The sequence below is a fragment of the Mytilus galloprovincialis genome, chromosome 5, assembly GCF_965363235.1.
Source record: "Mytilus galloprovincialis chromosome 5, xbMytGall1.hap1.1, whole genome shotgun sequence".
NCBI lineage: Eukaryota > Metazoa > Mollusca > Bivalvia > Mytilida > Mytilidae > Mytilus > Mytilus galloprovincialis.
Window position 1 is genome coordinate 34422314 of NC_134842.1, and position 17966 is coordinate 34440279.

General features: G+C 30.0%; 2 protein-coding genes across 2 annotated transcripts in view; both read right to left on the reverse strand.

The window, feature by feature from the left end:
* LOC143074453 (epithelial sodium channel subunit beta-like) overlaps positions 1-3811 on the reverse strand; it is a 45226-nt gene extending 41415 nt beyond the window's left edge. Inside the window, exon 1 of the mRNA XM_076249905.1 lies at positions 3737-3811. The gene's annotated coding sequence lies outside the window, so the exon portion shown is untranslated. The remainder of the gene's footprint in view (positions 1-3736) is intronic.
* A 714-nt stretch (positions 3812-4525) lies between these two features.
* LOC143074454 (degenerin deg-1-like) lies at positions 4526-12323 on the reverse strand. The gene is made up of 7 exons (XM_076249906.1): positions 12171-12323; positions 11555-11632; positions 9430-9535; positions 7909-7972; positions 6914-7024; positions 5483-5558; positions 4526-5073 (listed from the first exon to the last, which is right to left on the reverse strand). The coding sequence occupies exons 4-7, from the start codon at positions 7959-7961 to the stop codon at positions 4660-4662; spliced, it is 654 nt and encodes a 217-aa protein (XP_076106021.1). The 5' UTR covers positions 7962-7972; positions 9430-9535; positions 11555-11632; positions 12171-12323; the 3' UTR covers positions 4526-4659.
* Positions 12324-17966: the final 5643 nt, after the last annotated feature.

The following is a 17966-nucleotide window of genomic DNA, read 5'->3' on the forward strand; positions in this document are numbered from 1 at the left end:
GTCCTAATTTTGCAGAACTTAGACAGGTTAAAGTCTTTTTAGTTTAATCATCTCTTTAATGTTTGTTTTGTCTATTGGATTTTCAAATAGTTTGGCGTCAAGTATAGGTCACTTTATTGAGATTGTAATTGTCGAAATGCGGAATGCGCATGTACTGCTGTAAAATTTGTACTGTTTATTGTATTAAATGGATTACATTTTATCGTTAGGAATATATTATCTTCCCTTTACCTTTAGAAATCTAAGATATTTTAACAAATGACTCAGATAGAAAACATAACAATTGCATTTTATTTACCTAAGTCAAGAAGTTTCAGTACACTTTTTCGTATGTCTATCATATTAGCATTCATCCAAGATCAAAACAGTGCCTATTCCAAAAGAATATATAAATTCACAGTGTCTTTGTTACATGTATATATATTATATAATGTCATGACAAAACTAATAATTTGGCGATTAATTTGATAACACATAGTTTGATGCACATACAAATTACGACTATATATAAAGTTAACCTTGGTGGTAAGTATACTGAATTGTTCATGACTACCGATCAGTCATAGTCGTAAGTTTTTTAAGGAAATGACTCCAGAAAATTGCATTGTCTAAAAAATGACCGTTTTATATTACTTGCTACTGTGTGCTTAATAGACTTCAATCAACAAATTTATACATCGAAGCAAGAAATACCAAACCATGATAAAAAAAATATTAATGGTGATGTTTAATATATTCTGAAAAATTGCAACCAAAAATCTTGTTAAAGTTTAGATTAATTTTTTAGATATTTTCCTGTGGTGAATTTATTTTTGTCAAAACAAACCAAGTACCAGTTAACGTCAGATGTTTTCATTTGTTCCTTGAATTATTTTCAGAAGGAACTCCTTGCAGTCTTAAACTTTAATTCTCTGATGAAAAATTATATAACTAATATGCCATTTTTTAGGGGATTATTTCAGAGGTACGATTACCAAATATAGTCATTGTTGAATTGCTTTATCTAACGATAACTTACATTTAATCGGGACATTAATGGTGTATTCTGCTTTCGGGTTGCAAGAAAATAAAAAGGTACCAGTAAGCAAGTTGAACTCAACATTTCATCTGTCAGGCCATTGATTTGGCAAACGTAAACAGTCGCTTTCTTGTTCATAATATGAACTGTATGTCTCTTCATTTTGACCTTTTCAACATTTTTTATTCGAGCGTCACTGATGAGTCGTGCGTCTGGCAAAAATAAAAAATAAAAATCTTGTGTTTATGACGAGTTTATTAACAACCACTGGGTTGATACCACTGCTGGTGGAGTTTTAATTCTCCGAAGGTATCACAAGCACACCAGTCACCACTTCTGTGTTGACATGAATTATTATTAATACGAACAGAATTATAAATCAACTGTTTACAAAAGAGGGACTAAAAAGATACCAAACTCATAAATCGAAAATAAACTGACAACGCCATGGCTAAGAATGAAAAAGACAAAGAGACAAACAAAAGTACACATGACACAACATAGAAAACTAAAGAATAGAAAACAAAAACCCCACCCAAAACTAGGGGTGATCTCAGCTGTTCCGGAATGGTAAGCAGATCATGCTCCACATTTGGCACCCGTCGTGTACAAACTTTACGTATTTCCAATACTAAGGCTTTTGTATTACTTAAGAATGGATTACCTTAGCTGTATTTGGCAAAACTGTTTGGAACATTTGGTCCTCAATGCTCTTCAACTCCGTACTTTATTTGGCCTTTTCGACATTATTTATTCGAGCGCGCCTGATGAGTCTTTTGTAGACGAAACGCGCATCTGGCGCAAATATGAAATTTCAATCCTGGTATTTCTGATGAGTTACTTACAATGTATTGAAGAGTTAATAGACTTCGGTTTTGACCAATCGTTCAATATTCTTTTATAAGAAATTGTATATTCCGAAGTAATGTTTGTATTGTTACGTATCGGGTTGTCTTTAAAAAAGTATACTTGCCTAAATTGGGGATGTCATAATGCAAATCAGTTAACGACGTGTTGAATTTACAAAAAAAGTTTGGAATTTTTCTATATAAGTAGGATCAACAAAAATGAAGCTTTCACAATTGAAACGGTCGAAGTTTGTAATGACATTTGAAAAGAGATAATTTTATTCATTACAACGGCTTACATTAAAAACAGTTGCAGTATTTATTGCATCGGAATGTTAAATATTACACTTAATTATGATAAATATATAAATATATACTAGTCAAATGATCTTAATGTGTTGGCTAGTATTCCATTCTGAAACACTAAATATAACCTTTTATAACCAATGATCGTTTTGAATGAAATCAATAAAGATGAAATTTATTTCAAATGAAATTAACTTCAAAATAAGTTTCAGATGATGACGTTTAGTTTAAAAAAAAGTATTTCTAAGTTCAAACTTGTTGAAGCCTATTTTGGAAAAACAATATAAAATAATTTATATCATTGATAGTGTGATTTCGTCAATCTTGCCATTGTTTTTATTTCTGTAAAAATTGTGAGTTGCTGTATCAAGACAAAATCTTTCTCCAATCGGATTTTTTGTGACCTAACCATCTGACTTTTCATACCAAGACACCATAGTAGTTGCACTGAGCTTTCGAGGCTGTGCATTTGTGTCCAATTGTCCGTCAATCTGTGCATGGCTTCCCCAGCTACATATTTGGTTTATCATAATTCAGGTTGCGGTCAATAAACTAAAAACGTAGCACAATTTTTTATATTAGTGCGAGCTTCTAAGAATACATGCGAACCTATGGTTGAGTTCGTATTTGTATAATTAATAGACATACATGTTTGCGTAGGGTACTTAAGGTATAGAACCACTAATTCAGGCCCGGTCGGAAAGAACATACAAGAAAGTAGTAAATATTTGAAACAAAATAGTTCCTGCGCATAGCTATATCTTTGTCAATAGCGGTAATATTTGGGCAGTTTTTGTATCAAATGAAAGCTTGGGGACTTGGGATCACTGTTGAATCCTTGTTGAAAGTTTTACTTGAATAAGAAAGAAGCACAGAAAATTTAAAAGGAGGGCACATTTGGCCTATTGTTCAGATTAGAAGTTCCAGTTTTTATACTGTCAAACTCCGGGAACCAGTACGCTCTAAAATGCAACTAAAGGTATGTTGATTCTTTCAGCACAAGTCAGGATAAGGTACAGTTTTGACACGAAATAACTGCCACTTTATTTGAACTTAAACCATAAATGCTTGAAATTGCAGAATTAATAATAGAAAGCAATGGGGGTATGAATGAGTGGTTTTATACCTTAAACATAACTGAGAAATCTCCTGATCTTAAAATTTAATGACAGGTTTAAAATGGTGTGAAAATGAAAAAAAGTGAAACAATAAATTTACCAAACTTAAAAAAAGGATGGTCCCTTGTCAAATATGAAAATCAGAAACTCAAAAACACCAAACAACTGTCATATTCCTGACTGTGTACAGGTTAAATGAGCTTTTTTGAACTTTTTAGGGTCTTGGTACAGATTTCAAAGACGCTTATACATTCTTTTCAATGTGAATGTACTGTGCTAGAAGGCATCATGGTTTTTCTTTAATCTGTGAAAAACATATGGTATAGATAGTTCCAATATATAATTCGACTAAATAAAGGTACATGAATAGGATTTACAATAGAATTAGTACTTAAAATACATAATTTTGAATTTAAGCTGCAAATTTTGAATATGTATGTACATACCTTACGAATATGTCTCCTCGTACATGCTTAACAGAGCTTTGCACTATGTCTTGCACTAGAAAAAGTGCATGTGTATTACCAGACATTCTGTTATTTGCTAATCAATGACTTCAAATACTCATGACAACTCGTAGATTGTCAAAACATTTTGATATAGCTCTAATTAACGACTGTGAATGCTAATGACAAAATCTCATTGTTTAGGTCAACTGTTAATGACAACATGTACTCCGCTATAAATGGAATCAATTTCCATCAAATCAACCGTTTATGATATATTTTATGCTGTTTCCTCAAGATAAATATTGAACATTCAACTTCGTATGAACTTATGATTTGATTTGATGCTATATGTTTTCAATTTTTTATTTTGTTTCCTGTCTTACATGTATTAAGGTAATTGCTACAATGACATCAGAATCGTCGAATCATTTGGGTTCGTTCCTTTTTGGAAATAATGCAATGGTATGCGCTGTTTTATCGATTATCATTTGTATATTCTTAATCATTTGAATTATTTTATACTTTTCCTTTTATTTAACTGTTGTTTCAGTTGTGTATTATCAAAAAAGGCAGTCCTGCATGTTTTATTTTTTCTTAGTAAAATTTTCATTAACTAAGTGTCCAGTGTATGAAGTTTGAAAAGTCGTTTTGATTTTGAGTTAAATCTCCCCAAATAACACCCAGCTAAAAATGGTCCTAATGGTCTGACACCGCACTTATAGTTTTTAATAAATGAAAATTACTAGTTTCTTCTTCATAGTTGTAGTTAAAACTATCTCCCAAAAATTTAAAAATAACTCAAATAACGTTTAGGCATATACTACTTTATAAAACAGTTATACAGTTTTGATTTCTTTATTTAAACATTTCTTTTTCTTAACATTAAAAACATATTGGTTTCTGCTATTGATATACTTTCATTATTCCACTATAAATTCTTGACGTGCATATACATAGTTCTGTTCTGGTTGCATTCTGTCATTTTCAATGATCGAGATTTCAATAGCATTTTGATCATTTTCGCTCTTTTGTTTCTCTGCAGCAAGAATGTTTATACTGTTAATAATTTTAGTCAAACCATCATGTACTTCAATTCTTCCTCCTTGCTCATCTTCATTTATGTCATTAAAGCCTTTGATGATCTGATTCAAACCGTCATTTAGTTTTGCTTCAGCGTTCGCTCGTTTTTGTTCTTTTGTATGCAATCGAAACGTTCGTTTTCTGAATAATCGTAAAATCAGAATTCCAAGCTCGAGAATTTCTGCAAGGCTTATTACTGACATGCCAACCCATAGTCCAAGTGATCCTCCAATATCTGACCAAAAGTTCTCAACCTGCAAACCAACATGACAATGAATAAATGAGTTACTATGACATGTCTACGTATAAATCTTGTATATGTTACATATAAATATTAACGGCAAACAAACGTATACATAAAATTAACTCGTGTGGATATCCTTCATGTCTTAGCTTGTCTATGAACGTACAGTAAACATTGATTTCAAACTATATGTCAGTCATCAATAAAAAAACTCTACATAATATGAATGTTGAATGTGAACTCTTCATATATAGACTACAGGATTAAGATTGTGTATACCAGACGCCAGTTTCGTCTACAATTGAATCATCAACATATCTATATTCGTTTACATTCATTTGGTATTTAAGTTTCCGTTATCTCAATTTTTTTATAACTTACTACAGAAGCTTGCTTCTTATTAATCAAATAAGTTATACCGTGTAAGCAAGTTCCTCTTCTGTTATCTCTTCTTGCAGGGAGGTAAAGTATATGTTGATGAATAATAAGCTTTCCCTGTATAAAAGAAATATAGTTCTGTATTTCATATAGAGGCCATTATATAAGTGTGTGGCTAAAAAAATCTGTTATATGTACATGTATCACGCCACATCTTCAAATCTCTATAAAAATGAAAAGTAAAGATATCAAATATATCAAAACAGAGTTATTTAAACTTGTACCAGCATTGATTGGTATTTAACGTAAGTAATGCTATGTATGAACTATTGCTAACTTTAGTTCAGAAAGACTTGCTTTTTTCCAGAATAACTTGTCAATAAATGTTATGTTATAATGAATAAATATGAGAACATTCAAACTATTCAGTTATGTTCCCAAAGTACACCTGAAGATGTGTTTTTTACTTTATGTCAGATTCTTATGCATTTTTGTCGGTTTGGTAACTATTTCCATTATTCGACCAAGGTTTCGATAGCTAAGAAATTGATATCTACTTTTCAGAGTTGTCTCCCTTAGTTCAAATCCATTTCATATAAGATGATCTAGGTTATCTGTTGTTCAGTCTATGACCAGAAAAAATCTTTTTGTTTTTGCCATGGCGTTGTCAGATGATTGTCGATCTATGACTTTGTATATCCTTCTGGTATGTTTCACCTTTGGTGTTCTAAGCTGGGTAATAGTATAACTAAAATCGAAAAGTTACCTCTTACATATCATATCTGACCATTCATTTTTCAAAATAGTTTTCAACTATCTAATAATTTTTAGCTCTTGTTTCACAGACAGATATCATGTAATGTCTTGGTAGTGCAAATGGACGATAAAACCAATAAATATATGTAATTTTACCTTTGTTGTAATAATAAGACATTAAACTATTAGCACTTATTTCGTTACATGATTTGCTGCAATTATACCACGTTGTTTGTATTTATTATAGTTTAATGACACATGTGTCAGTACCGGCTGGTGTTTTTCATCGTTGTAAAAAATACTTTCGCCCTTTTACACAATACATATGTGTAAGCAATAGTTTGCTGAAAACGGTGTTTAACAATGTGTTTATATTTCGAGCCCTATATCATCACGAGGATATAAAGCATGTGTAATCTAGGCTAAACATCATATCATTCCCTTAACTGTGGGTCTTTACATCAAAGAATCATGTTCTCAATATTTTCACAACTTATCTTAATATAAACAATACCAGTTCCACTGAACCAGATACATAAGATACGTATTGCAACAAAATTTTATATTTTTTCATTGATGTACGATGCCACAATATTTGTAATCCAAAACTTATTAAAATATTCAAAGCTTATAAACCAAAAAGAAAAAACACACTGTTGATGGTATTTATTTTCATCCTATTTGTTTTCCTAAAATCTGTAGTAAATAAAGATTACCTTAGATCTTGATATGCAATACCTCTCTCTTTAAGGAGGGCCTCTAGTACTCCCACATAACTTCTTCCTGGCCATTTTGTGAATGAACGGAACGTCTTATATTGTATTTCGCTTTTAGAAAAAGAATAATGGTGTTAAAGAAATGAATTTGTTTATCTCTGTTTGAATAGCATATTCATTGTGTAAAAATAATTAAATATTCCAAAACATAAAAGCACTAACTAAAGTATCGACGATTAATGGATCAATGACATCCATTCGAAATATATGCGAAACATTATAGTTATCCTATTGAAATATCTCCGACCGTTTCAGTATCATCAAAAATCAAAATAAATTTACACATGGAACAAATATGTTTACCCTAAAAAATAACGCTTAAGAATAAAGTGTTTAACTGTAAGAAAAGAAAGATAGTTGAATGTTCATGCTTTATGCGCATCCCAAATATTGAAAAAAGTATTTAAGACGGTCCTTTCATTTTCCTACAATACTGATGAGAAACGTCATAAAATAGTAGCCTACAATTTTACTGCAAGAATACCCATATTGGAAACAACAATTATCTTTTAAGCAGTAACATCAGTTTATTTGGTGCGTATTAATGTCTTTAATATGTATTACGTATGCAAGTGAACATATGACATTCAATATAGGGACTATTAAACTTTTAAAGAAATTGCGATTCACGAGGGTAGCCACACGAGGAGCAGCCTATGCTACACTTCAGATTACTCCGTTTTTTTGTTGGGTTCGCATTTCTCAGTTTAAATTTTTCATGTTGTGGTTTGTGAACTGTTATTTTTTTGTAATTTTCTGTTTTAGAATTGGCGTTGTCAATTTATTTCAACTAATAAAGTTGCTTTCGTCTCTTGCTTTTTTTTAAAGAATTTGAGAACCATCAATTAAAAAATAGAACAGAAAAATAAAAATGGCATATACTAAGCAGCTAGAACAATAGTCCAATGAAATCTACTTAGAAATAAGTATCATACCTGCAAGGTTCTTTGCAACCACAGCTGTCGATTCTTTTTACAGCTTCTGTCATACACTGTAGTTCTAAGAATATATTAAAAAAAAACATGTTTTACTCTCCATTGTATATATACGTATCATAATAAATGTATATGATATATGTAAATTAAAACAATATTTTTTTGATATTTTGTGCGTACGAGGAACGTTTCTTGGCACACCTTCACTAGAAACTCTCACACATAGAAATCTAGGGATAACAAAGTAAGTAGCCACATCAGGAAGAATATGACAAAACGGTACATTAAAGGAATATCCATATTAATAGCAGGTCAATATTGAATGAGGTAGTTTGTCTTTAATCAATTTCTTATAATAACTTATCAGGGGAGATTTGTTTTTCAAAGTAGGATATAAATTACCGCACTACAAAAGCAATAACATTATCTGGAAATAACAGGTCAAGACCAAAAGCTAGTTAATGAAAATAACTATTAAACATTTCGTGCATTCAACATGTCCAAAGCGCTTTAAGATTTATATTCAGCATGGTATGCTAAAAATTGAATATTTGAAAGCAATAATGTTGATATAAGAAGCCATGGATGGAGGTATTTGACCAAATAAACACTTAACACAAAATATAGCAAACTCATAAAAATCATATTGCAAAAGAATGATTGTTGATATTTTTATGTAGCGAATTCTTTCTATTCTTTTCAAGTGTTTGAGGAAAAAGCCTAAATTGGTCAAAACAATGAATTTTAGAAAAGTACCTCCTTTTTGGTATAAAGTTTCGACTTATAAGTTTTGCACCAATAGAAAGAAACGTCTGTCTGCCTTATAAGGAATTTCAGTATGTTAGACGTTTACTTTATGTTACTCATAGGTTTTATCTTTAGCCACGGTGTAAATATACCATATCCGTAAAATGTAGGAAAATACAAAAAAAAAAGTTTTAGAAAAAAAGAGAAAAGCGAGATTCGTTGAGTTTGCCCTAATTTCGCAGCAAGTACAAATTTGAGATTTCTTTACTGTGCAAATACTATCTTTATCCTTCTATTTAACACAGAGTTCAAATATTCGTTATGCCTTACGGTGAATTTGTTTCGAATGAAATCGACATGACATAAAACGCGGACCAATATGAGGACCTAACATTCAATTGATCTTAACGACATTTTTAAAATTACTGTATGCTCGCAACAGAAGCAGGATGACAGGAGACTTTAAATGTATTTGATGAATTTATCGCTTCGTGTTATCTAAACACATGTGGTTGTATAGAAGAAAGGTCGATTACAAAATAAATGTTAATTGTTAAAAAGAAATAGTAACAAAGCTAAATTCATAAAGAGTAGCAAATATCATTATCATATGAAGGTTTATTTATATTGGTTGAGTTATTTTAGGGAAAACCTTTGACATCTTGAAGGACCACTGATGAAAATGTGATCAAAAGTAATTCTGGTCTTTATTCAAATTACGTAAAACAAACTCATCATAACATTAAGCATATCAAACACTTAAAAGAAATATACCTGTGATGTTCTCGCAAATCGCGAGTCCTAGATGAATATCTGACAAAGTAGGCGAACAATTACAATTCTTTTCAACAACCGTTTCCTTGCATACTTCAAAACATGCCTATAATACAATTGTAATCAAATATTAATTTATCAAATTGAAATCTGTGAAAATAAATAGTATTGACTGCAATTAAATATAACAAAGGATATATAGTTCTAAGATGTGAGTGACAAAATGGAGATATTTTCAGATGCAAAGAGGAGATAACTGGCTGTTTGTAAATCAATCAATAAAAATCACCAGAGGTTATTATGAAATATAATTGCGTACTTCACTTAGGGATTAAAAATTTTATAAATTGATAATTACAAATTTAATACATCAGGTGAAATTCATAACGTTGGAAAATAGAGGGTCATGTGTTTATGACAAATATATTCTCTCCATGGAAACCATAAACATGTATAAACAAACTCAATATAGATGCCAAGATAAAAAGTGTGTCCGACAGACGCACGTTTCGTCTACGAAAGACCCTTCATTGATCTTGAATATAAAAAAAAAAATGAAAAGCCATATAAAGTAAGAATTTGAAGAGCACTGAGGACTTCGAAACGTAACAAAAACACAAGACAGACAACAGAACAAATAGCACAAAATAAAAATAAAGTCTGCCAACGTTAAATGAAAATAAAATGTACAGAAAATAATGTTTCTGTCAAAATTTAAATGAGATACGTCGCATGGGCACAATTACAAGTAGTATAAAGTGTGGGAAATGCGATATCTGAGCATTCTTTTTCTGATTTTTTCTATTATTTTTGTTATGTTAGGAATATTATTGTTTTCTTTACTTTAATTGTATTTTCTCTTTAGTTTTTATTATTGCAAACCGATATAAGCGTTCCTCGACTCATTCTCTATACAATTTATACATTTTGTGGACCACATAATTCTTTTTTTAGTAAGTTCTAGAATTATTTATCGTTTTGTCTTACTGCTATCAATACAGTATCTGATTGCTATATATATATAATCACTTCACTATATTTTTCAAAAGTATCGCCTATACCTACCGTTAACAGTTTAACATACCTCATACATAAATAAGATTACACTTATAGTAGTTATAAATGGATACATATTATCAGATTATTACATGGCATTTATCATATCAGATGTATTTATCAGCTCGAGGTTCAATATCCGTCCAAGAGCCAATGACTCGAATGCTGATATTAACCGATGACTGATTTACATCTGATATTCTATGATCTTTTTATCATCTGATTCAACAATGGATAATAATTTAATGTATCGATCCTATCACGAAAATCTACGAACGTTGACGAAAATCTGCGAACGCTGGACAGCAAATGTAATACATCCTATATGAAATATTTGAAACATATGTATAATACATTCTTATATTGAAGATAAACAAAAAGTCATCAACACATAATAAACACTGATTTGAAAGGTCAACATTTTATCAGTAACTTAAATAAGCAGTTTACAAAACTTTGAATTTTTAAAATACTAAGGCTTTTCATCATCCGTAATGAATTACAATGGTTGTATTTGGCAAAACTTTTAGGAAGTATTGGTTTCCAATGCACTTTAACTTCGAAATTTGTTCGGCCTTATATTGTTTTTTAATTCAAGCGTCACTGATGAGTCTTTTGAAGACGGAACGCGGGTCTGGTGCAAATATAAAATGCCAATCCTGGTATCTATGAAGAGTTTATTTCTAAATTATGCTGAAAACTTGCAATTCATTTATCATATTATGTCTTTGTTTTTTGTTTTTGCGTTTGACATAACATATTTTCCCGTTTCCCAGTAATATTTGTGTACCCTACTTTGTTATGTTTTTCACTAAAGACATACCATTGAGTGATCTATTCCAGAAATTGCCGAATAACGAATAACATGCGATAACAATACGGAAAGACATTTGATAATAGTCAGAAACATGTGAAAAGTGTTTCATATCAGCCCCTAAAACTCTTTTTAAAAAAAAAATGAATTCACGTAAATGTAATCCTATGATTATCCTATAAAAAGTATAAGTTATATACTATAAGTATATGATAAATCATAATATTGCATAGAAAGCTGATGAATGTTTCATACCTGGAGGTTTCTAAATTTGCCACTGTCATCACATAAATCGTTACTGCCAAACACAGCCCTGTTCCTCTCTTTTCTTCTCTATTATTCAATGAAATAAATGAGAAATGATTGGTGGCTACTGAGGGATTTTATTAGAACAAATATGTTATTTGAAGTTAGGTAGGCTAACATTATATAATTCTAAAAAATAAGGACTTCGAGCATGCTTTCATTTATTTGGTACGTAATTATGCTTTATTTGAGCGTAGGTGGTTCATATATCAGTATCTCAGTACATTATATAAATCACTTATTTTTTAATTTGTTGGTTCAAAGTCATATGTCGTCCGTTAGTGGTTGCCTCTTTTTTTTTTGGTGATTTTTAGTATTTTGTGTTGATGTTCAAATTCGGCCATACATAGCCTTCAGTTTTGAAAATGTTAATAAATAACGTTATTCAATATCAATAAAAACATTTTACAAGTCCATTTTTTAAAACACGGTTTTCATTTGAATTTATTTACAATTCGATTAGAGATTTAGTTTAGCCCACTTTATCGCTCAAACATATAGTTATATATTGCATTTTAAGATATTCTTGTAATGCTTTTTGCTAAAAATAAATAATTTATTATACCTGTACTAATGATATATCTGTTTTAAAGCCAGGTGATACTGAGAATCCATTGCTTTGTAAGAATGGTCTGTATCCATTTTCATGTATCGAAAGAACGACACCCGGATCATCAGAAACGTATGGTATGTAATCACTCTGATTCACATTCAGAAATAGCTGAAATGCTTATTGCGAAAGTATGTATTAAACATATGGTAAATCAATTAAAAGTTATTGAACTTAAATTAAAAAAAAAACAGTAATAATACTAGTATTACTTAAACCCATCGAGATACGCTTAAAAAGTGATTCAGTTAAACAGTTTTACCTGTGTTTTGTATTCTTTTGTAAGTCTTTTGGTATTTTTTGTGTAGTTTTTAATGACGTTATTAATCTATTGGTATTGTTTTTTAACTTGTTTCAAGTTATGTAGTATCATGTCCTCTTTTTCAACCCGAATAGGGTAATCTATTTCTTTTTTTTTGTAATTTATGTTTTATTCTATATTAATCTGTATCAAATAATTTATGAGTTGATTGTTAAATTTTGATGGTTTATCATATGTGAGTTCAAAGGGTCAAACACAATATTCAGTAAGCGAAAATACTACTACGTTCTATTCTATAGTTTAATGAATGTTTGAGTATTATCTATAAAGATGGAATTAGCTGTGTGCGTATAATTTACAAAAACAACAGTAAACAACAGTGTGCATATAACTTTAATGTTTATACTCCGGGAACAAATGTATCGTCTGTCAACGGATCCGTGCTCACTAATTTACCTCAGTCTTTATCTGTTACCTTGATTTCTCCGCAATGGAGTAATGAGATTTGAACATTGGTAATCTACGGTTAAAATTAAGAATGGAAATGAGGAACGTGTCAAAGAGACAACAACCCGACCATAGAGAAAATAACAGCCAAAGGTCACCAATGGGCCTTCAACACAGTTTCCTATTTTTCATTTACTTTGTCTTAATTTTGTCTTTTTTCCCCATGTTCTTGATTTATTTTCTTTCAAATATGATTTCAAAGATACAATATTTCTTTTGTGTAGTGCTTTGTTACTTAACAAACACTCCAACGACACCACTGTCATTAACGTTTTTATTCAATTTATTTAACTTGTTTTAAGATGATTAATCTATTTTAATATGATTTCAATACCTACCAAATAAATGTCCAACATGCTTAGCGACTAACGGTCTTTTCGAAAACCTATAGCATTGCCCATAATATGGATCATAGAATGGCACAAAGAAGCTTCAACAGAATAAAGATCTATATATAGTTTTATGTCGGTAAATATATTATGAATGTAAGGATATGGGTCTTTATTCAGAATTTTGTAACCATTTATTCCTTAATTTTAATTCACAGCATTGGTCTCTATTGATATATAATGACACATTTCTTCATGATCAAATTAAACAAAATCAAAGCTTAAAATCTTCGAGGCATAATTTGAGTATTTTAGAGCATATTAAAACGACCTTGTCAATGCTGTACCTGACATTTCGTTTTTTCCCCTTTACAATAAAATGTGAGAAGCAGTTACCATATCAAATGAATAATTCATCTGTTGTGCGAAAGGTCATCAAACAATAAGTTGTTGTCATCATGGTATAAACGTATATCAAGTATGTAGAATAAACTCCTCATATATACCAGGATTAAATTTTGTATTACGCCAGACGCGCGTTTCGTCTACAAAAGACTCATCAGTGACGCTTGCTAAGGTAATCTATTTCTGAGGTAGAAAAGCCTTAGTATTTCAAAGCTAAGAAATTTAAACATTGGTAATCTACAATTAGATTTGAGAATTGACATGAGGAACGTGTCAAAGAGGTAACAATTCGACCATAGATTAATGAAAATGTACGAAAAAAGATCATATTATTTACCTTTCATTGCATATATCACCATCATATTTACAACTTAGAACGAATTCTTTAAAACTCGGTGATAACTGCAACACTTCTTTTCTGGTAATATTAGTATGGAAATGATTCATTTCTCTTCGAAACTCCTGTTCGAGGGCTAAAAACATAAATTCAATCAGCAATTAAGAAGACAACGAATTATTTATCGTTTTACGCAAGTTTAAAGACACATTTATGATTCGTCACAACAAAATAATAACTATCTTTAGATGTTGTGGACATTGTCATGTGTACTTTTCTGAGTTTTTTTTTTATATTTGTATACAAAAGAAGACCTGACATACACTGATCTGCATGTGGTCCTTTTGTTAATCATTGGTGATATTTTGGAACAATTAAATAGTTGATTCAACTGAAATCTTTAATCAAATCATTGGATTTATTCTAACCTTTTATCATCTTGTATTTGCTCTTATTTAGCTTTAACATACTTATGAGATTCACGACGATGATGCAGTCGTTATTCATGCATTAAATTCTAATCATTATAATAATTATCTTAAACTGGTCTATTGTAGGCGTGTTAGTAAAATCAAAAATCAAAAGCACGAGACTTGAAGAAACAAATTTAATTCAAACATTACATAAACGGTTCCCTAACACAAACGGTACTTATTTCATTCAACAAGATGCACATCATGAATTTCATATATTTGAACATTTAAAAAAATAATACATGAAGATTTGGCAAACAAAAATTGATAAACGAATAGCTAGAGAGGGACAAGGAATCTGATATTTCCAAGAAGTAGATGTACCAAGTCAGGGAAATGGCCATTGTTATATTATAGTTAGTTTCTGTGTGTGTTGCGTTTTGGTGTTGTGTGTCTGTTGTGTCGTGCTTCTCTTATATTTGATGCGGGTCCCTCAGTTTTAGTTTGTGACCCGGATTTGTTTTTTCTCTATCGATTTATGAATTTCGAACAGCGGTATACTACTGTTGCCTTTATATATATACTACTACAAGTCATATAAAACGAATTTTTTGAAATTTTAGTCGTATACTAGTATTCTTATTTTTATATATATTTAAGTAAGTCCTGTTTGTATGTTTCTAATATTTATCACACACTTATAACTTATCATCAACTATCGACAAATAATATTGCATTTGGTGATTGTTGATCTCAAATTTACTTTCGAGTTTGATGCCGATGTTTCAAAATCTTGATAATGGTGAACAACCAACTTACAGCACGTCTGCTTTGGCCGAAATTCTAACTAGAGGTCTCTGAGTTAAAGTCAATGACTACGGAAAATATCGGTGAATAAGTGTACGAGAAGACAATAATTTGATAGCATATTTTGATAACATAAAGGATTTTCTTTTACAAGAAAGTTTGCTTACACTTGTTTCATTGTAAAACGTAACCTATCAAGTATGTGCAACATTTTTTTAAATAAAATAATTGTATTTTAAAATTAGATAATTGAATAACTATAATTTAAAAATATTTTTCAAAATGTTTGTAGAAGTGTTAAACGTGTTAGTTGTTTTTATTTGCACTTAAATAAAACGGATTTTTTATACTTACCTTCACTTTGCAGATCGTCAGTATTAAATGATGTCTGATAAAGATGCATGTAAGTAAATATACAACAAACATTTATTTATAAACGACAAAAATAGGCAAACAAATAGGATTATACAGAATCGAGAATATTTCAGTGTTTACTTTTCTCACGCAGTAATATGAATCGAATGACTATATGCTCATTTTTCTACGCACCAGCCATCACACATTCACAGCAGTAAGTTATGTCATTTACTGTAAATTCTCTCTAATGCTCTTTTTATTAAAAAACTATAAACTCTAAAGGAAGGAAAGATATTAATTGAACACTTCCCTACATAGAAACAAATTAATCCTAAATGAAAATTGTAATATGTAATTTTCAGAAAACTGTGATTACTGATCTGAAATAACATGAGTCTAGACGTACAAATTTTATTCTGATTATAACTTTCATTTCTTTTTAGATAACTTTACGAATCAAAATGTATTTCACTATGCTAAACAACCATATCTAGGAAAGAACAATATTTTACTCCCGTCCCACTCAGTCAAACAAATAAAGAAAAATACTTTACTTTATTTTAATCCTGCTTTGATCGGTTATATATAATTCGTTATGCTTAGAAATTGTCCATTGAGATGCATCAACGGTATGCATTTCTCTAGATAGAGTTTTCTTAGACTTTGCTATAAAGTAGATTTCCAATACCTTTTTAGAAATGTTAGAAACAGTATGGGCTACCGTGCTATTTTCAAGCTAAATGAAATCTGTGAGATATAATTTTGAAAAAAAAAGTGAAGATATATTTTATAATATGCTTTATGAACTTAACATATAAAAATGTGTCCCCGATATGTTTTCTTGGTACAAGTAAAATACAAAAATTTCTTTAACATTCCTTTATAAAAGTTTATTTGTTAAAGTCTCGTCCCCATATATACATGAATAAATTGACAAATTGATTTGATCATAGACAAATATTCGTCATTTGTTAAAACATTAAGAATAATAAAATAAATCACTTATTTGTTCTTTATTTAGATATATATTCTTACACACAAATTTCAAATCTGTCTCAAAATTTTCAGATTTAATCCTTTAACGATAAATCTTCTTTTTAAGATATTGGGCAAAGTGGTTAAATAGATACCATAATTTTCATCGAACCGCTCTAAAAAACTACTCTAGGCATTGCACAATGTAGTTTTTATGTATAACATGTTCGCCTTTTCACCGTTGTTCGCTTTATATATATATATATATATATATATATATATATATATATATATATATATATATATATATATATATATATATATATATATATACATAATTTAAACAATTCCATCTGTATAACTCTTCTTTTGCATCAAACATTAAACGTACAGAGAAATAAAAAGATCATATGTTAAATGAATACAAGCAACGCTTTGTAGTATGCGTCAATTACCAAAAAAAACATCAAAGAAACAAACATAAGGTATTTATTTTCTATTTGATATGTTTGTAATTTTTTAAGCACTCTGATGGTCAAACGAAAGATTTAGACGTATATTACTTGAGTGTAGTATTTCACAATGCCACACTTAAATGAAGTTGATCTACCCATATTCCAAAAATAAAAAGATTAAACAGCTTTCCAAAACTTTCATATTTTACTGACCGAGATATAAACCAAAAACATACGACAGTCATCTAAATTTTTGAAAAAAGTCTTATTTTTACTGTGTACCATTTTGAATATATCTTATTAGTTGGAATCGACAAACAGTTTTTAAATAACAGTGTTTAGTATAAATACCATGTTTACACCTTTAATGCAAACACATATAAAACAAACAAAAACAAGGTGAGGGTTTTTTTAAAAGACAAATAAATTCGTATTCTACTTTTTGTTGGTTTTTTTTGGGGTGTGAAAAGAGGGGTGTATAATTATGCATAGTCATTGAGGACACATACATTACGTATATCAATCGTTCCATTCTTTAATCCCTCAATTGCGTCGTGGTTTCTTTTTATTACTGCCATTAAATGTTTTGCTAAATTAACTTTGTCCTTGTTTTCTTTAATCTTTCCATGGCTGAGTGGATTTAAATCGCAGAATGATATGGATGGAAAATAAAGATCCGTATTGAGAATAGACACCTTTGTTGTTATCTTATAGCTGAAACGATAGTTGCAATTTATATTGTTGACGTCTACACTTTTATTGCAACCTATGGCTATATTCTATACCTGATTGTTAAATATGTTTCACAATTTATCGTCGCCAAGAGTGCAATAATATGATATCGAGATCATTTTTAAAATGCATTTAGATTGCAATTCGTAGATAAATTGTTTCTGAAACATTT

Excerpts from the sequence above, each read along its gene's own strand:
- LOC143074454 (XM_076249906.1), bottom strand. The coding sequence starts at position 7,961 with ATGACAGAAGCTGTAAAAAGAATCGACAGCTGTGGTTGCAAAGAACCT. Across the intron at positions 5,559-6,913 it reads ATTGCATATCAAGATCTAAG|GGAAAGCTTATTATTCATCA; the intron begins GTAATCTTTATT and ends TCTTTTATACAG. Across the intron at positions 5,074-5,482 it reads AAGAGGAACTTGCTTACACG|GTTGAGAACTTTTGGTCAGA; the intron begins GTATAACTTATT and ends GTTGGTTTGCAG.